This window comes from Cynara cardunculus, unplaced genomic scaffold, assembly GCF_001531365.2.
Source record: "Cynara cardunculus var. scolymus isolate 2C unplaced genomic scaffold, CcrdV1 Un_Scaffold_1460, whole genome shotgun sequence".
Taxonomy (NCBI): Eukaryota; Viridiplantae; Streptophyta; class Magnoliopsida; order Asterales; family Asteraceae; genus Cynara; species Cynara cardunculus.
This window is the reverse complement of record NW_020200771.1, coordinates 45897-49647: the sequence shown is the minus strand read 5'-3', so window position 1 is coordinate 49647 and position 3751 is coordinate 45897. Positions and strand designations below refer to the sequence as shown.

The following is a 3751-nucleotide window of genomic DNA, read 5'->3' as shown; positions in this document are numbered from 1 at the left end:
TATGTATGTATGTATGTATGTATGTATGTATGTATGTATGTATGTATGTATGTATGTATGTATGTATGTATGTATGTATGTATGTATGTATAGAGAGAGAGAGAGAAAGAGAGAGGGTGAGAGCAGAATCATACAAGAACGATACCTATTTAAAAGAAAGTCACATGTGATTTTACATTAATTGTAAAAAAAGTGTCCGGGCGACTTGTGCCTGCGTCTTCAGGTGGCCGAGCAAGATTGACTGAATCAAATGTGATTTTGTATGTGATGTTAGTGTAAAGTCACATATGATTCATCCATTTTCATGTTCATTTTAATAGATACCGTTCACGTATAATCTTCTCCTATCTATATATATACTAATTAACAATATAAAATTTAAAATATAATTTTGAACAAGAAAGCAGAAGTCAACGATGTCCAAGTAGTTGTAGTTGTATAGTTGTAGTTGACCTAACATTAACACTCCTTCAATATACCCCCTTCTATATTTCTATATTTCTATATTTCTATATTTCATACTTAAGGAAAGTATAAATTTCCTACCCAAATATTCATACAATATTTCTTTTCCGATGGGAGATCACGCTATAAACAAAATACATCCCGCAGTACCCGTGGGCAGGAGCGTCAAAAGCAATCTCGTACCACCGTCTCACACGTCATCAAGTCTCAGCCATCACCTCCGGCCATTGCCACCGCCTCCACCTCCGCCACCGCCACCGCCACCACCACCACCACCACCACCATCGGTGACAAAAACCGAAAGAAGTTTTTCATGTTGCAAATGCATATGTTGGTCTCTGTGCATCTTCATCACTTTGCTCCTAATTCTTTCAGCCACCATTGGCATCATGTACCTTGTATTCAAACCCAAAATACCCAATTATTCTGTTAACCGTCTCACAATCTCCCAACTATCCCTCAATCTCGACCTATCCCTTTATGCAAGATTCAACGTCCAGATCACCGCCACTAACCCAAACGAGAAAATCGGCATTTTCTACCAAAAAGGGAGTCGTTTAAGCGTATGGTACAAGAACACGAACCTGTGCCAAGGTTCACTCCCGATCTTCTACCAAGGCCACCGCAACAAAACCATTCTCAATGTGGCATTGTCAGGTCAAAACCAGTATGGGCGGACGTTAATAGCGGCATTACAAGAACAACAACAAACAGGCCGAATTCCGTTAGACCTCAAGGTGGATGTTCCTGTGAAGATTCACCTTGGAAAGTTGAAGTTGAAGAAGGTGAGAATTAAAGGGAAATGCATGTTGATCGTTGATAATTTATCTGCAAATAACAAGATCGGCATCAAAGCAACCAGTTGCAAGTTTAAGTTAGGATTATGAGATTATATCATGCATAAATACATTTATTTACATATATATATATATATATATGTGTGTGTGTGTGTGTGTGTGTGTTTTCTTAATTAACGGTCGAGAAAACCTCTTATTAGTGCTTCTGAGGAGAATTAAACCGATGACAAATTTAGAGCAAATCTATATTGTTGTTGTCGATTGTCGTCTTGGCAACATATATTTGGCTTCTATTTTTATTTTTAATGAGATAAATATTTGTTTTTATGAAGATTTTATATACATATATAGATACAAGTTTTGTATTCGCTGCAATGCAGCTACATATAAAATATTCTTGTAAATAAAATTAATCTATACTATATTATAAAGCATTTGACAAAAACTCTTAAAAACTATTTTTTATACATGAAGTACTGTACATTGATGCATATTACTTAAAATTTCAAATTACAAGTTAATTATGCACAAGTACAACATATTAAAGCTCCATGTTTGAATTCGTGTAACTAACTACGGGTAAACATAATCAAATAGAGGATAAACATCTCATTTTAAAATATAAAAAATCTAAAATATAATTAGGATAATTATCGAGTTCTAACAAAATAATTAATTATTATCTTTATAAGAAAATTATATTATTAAACCAAATATCTATCTATACTATATTACTAGTTGTGTACCCGTGCAATGCGGCGGGAGCCGTGAATTTGAACGATTTTAAAGTTTCACTGGTTTTATAAGAAAAGATTTAACGATGATATGAGTTACACTTGGTCTTTACATATTAATACAATTTGAGTAAATAAGAGTTATGGTTCCAATTACAGTCTATCGATGAAAAAAATTGTATGACAGTTTAAAATCCAATATATTTAAAATCCAACATATTTCTTATAAACAAATTATCGATGAAAAAAATTGTATCTACATTCTCATTTGTGGAACCTATTTGTTTTGTCTTGTCACTTCCTAATCATTTAAACAAACAAATTTCAGAATCATCTCAATAACAATCCAAATATTTCGTATAAAGTTTTTGTGATGGTTTTCACTTTAAAAATATGCAAAACTTGATTTCAATTTCAAGGAAAAAGCATGAAAGTAAGCAACGTATGCAACTATATCATTGTAATTAGTCTGCAATGCATATACCCAGACAAAAAGAAGCACCTAGAAGTCAATTATCGTACTTGTGCACAATCAAGTTTTGAGTATGATGATAAATCCTCCAACGAGAACTTCATGTTGAATTATGGCATGTCATACATAGTTATGTCTTAACTTGAGTTTTAGTAGCAATTAGTTATGGACGACACTACATTATTTACACTTTACGTTTATACACATTAATCAACTAATTAACATAAAGCTTTCAGGTACTCTTTATTTTTGTTTTAATCTTGTCCCGTGATGCACGCATCCTATTTAAAGGGATTCATAGAGGCTAGAGCAATGAATATCTTAGGGGCCATTTACCAAACGTTTACCCGATAAGTGCTTATCGGTAAAATTTAACAATATTATTTACTTATCGGGAAAGATTTTAATCCACCAAAACGGCATCGCATGCAACAATTTACCCGGTAAGCGCTTACCGTGGTAAGAGTCGCCGCCCTCACTTACCGGGTATGACTCTTGGTCCTCGTCTTGCTCTTACCGGGTAAGATTCTTGGTCTTTTACATATTCATCCGGTGAGGTAATGTTATTTGGCAAGAGCTCACCCAGGTAAGCGTTTAGTAAATGGCCCCTTAGTTAAACCCAAGTTTTTACAGTAGACAAATCTTCCAGCATCAACTTCATGAAACTATAAATGCAAAGAAAGATAAAGTACAATTTGCCAATACCCACAAACTTCCTAATGATGAAAATGCTTCCTAAATACAGAGAATAAAAAAGAAGCATTTTGCATCATGTTGCATAATCTTTGATGTTATTGAAGAGCTACAAGTCATAGTTTACTACTCTGGTTATTTATTTGAATATGAAGTTGTACAAAGAAAGCTTTAAACTGTCTTGACAGGCAAAGAACAAAACAAACTTCCATAAACAAAAAGCAACATGATCCATTTAAAATGCAAAACCACTCCTGCTAAATTGCTAATTGCATACAAAAAGATTGAAAAAAGAGATTATAATGATTCCTGCTAGCTAATGGCATACAGTACAGAAGTGACARATAAAGAAGATGAGAAAATAATTATACATTTACTATGATATTAATGTAACAAATCTGAATTGTGTGCAAACAACAACTATAACTTTTGGGGTGGTGGTATCAGATGAAACCAAATACAACTCACATAAGAGGATGGACAACCCAAAAGATGTCCATAATTAAGTAAAAGACATGATTTCTAATACCTAATTGAAAACCTTAGATCTCTGAACACACCTAGAGGCTCCTTGAGGCAGGGGCACTGTT

The 3751-nt window shown here is 33.8% G+C and overlaps 1 protein-coding gene across 1 annotated transcript; it reads left to right on the top strand.

Annotated features, from left to right (window-relative positions):
• Positions 1-575: 575 nt before the first annotated feature.
• Positions 576-1352, top strand: LOC112502458 (NDR1/HIN1-like protein 6). The gene has a single exon (XM_025106366.1). It carries the CDS (start codon positions 576-578, stop codon positions 1350-1352), a length of 777 nt encoding a protein of 258 aa, XP_024962134.1.
• The last annotated feature ends 2399 nt before the right edge of the window (positions 1353-3751 follow it).

Excerpts from the sequence above, each read along its gene's own strand:
- LOC112502458 (XM_025106366.1), top strand. The coding sequence starts at position 576 with ATGGGAGATCACGCTATAAACAAAATACATCCCGCAGTACCCGTGGGC.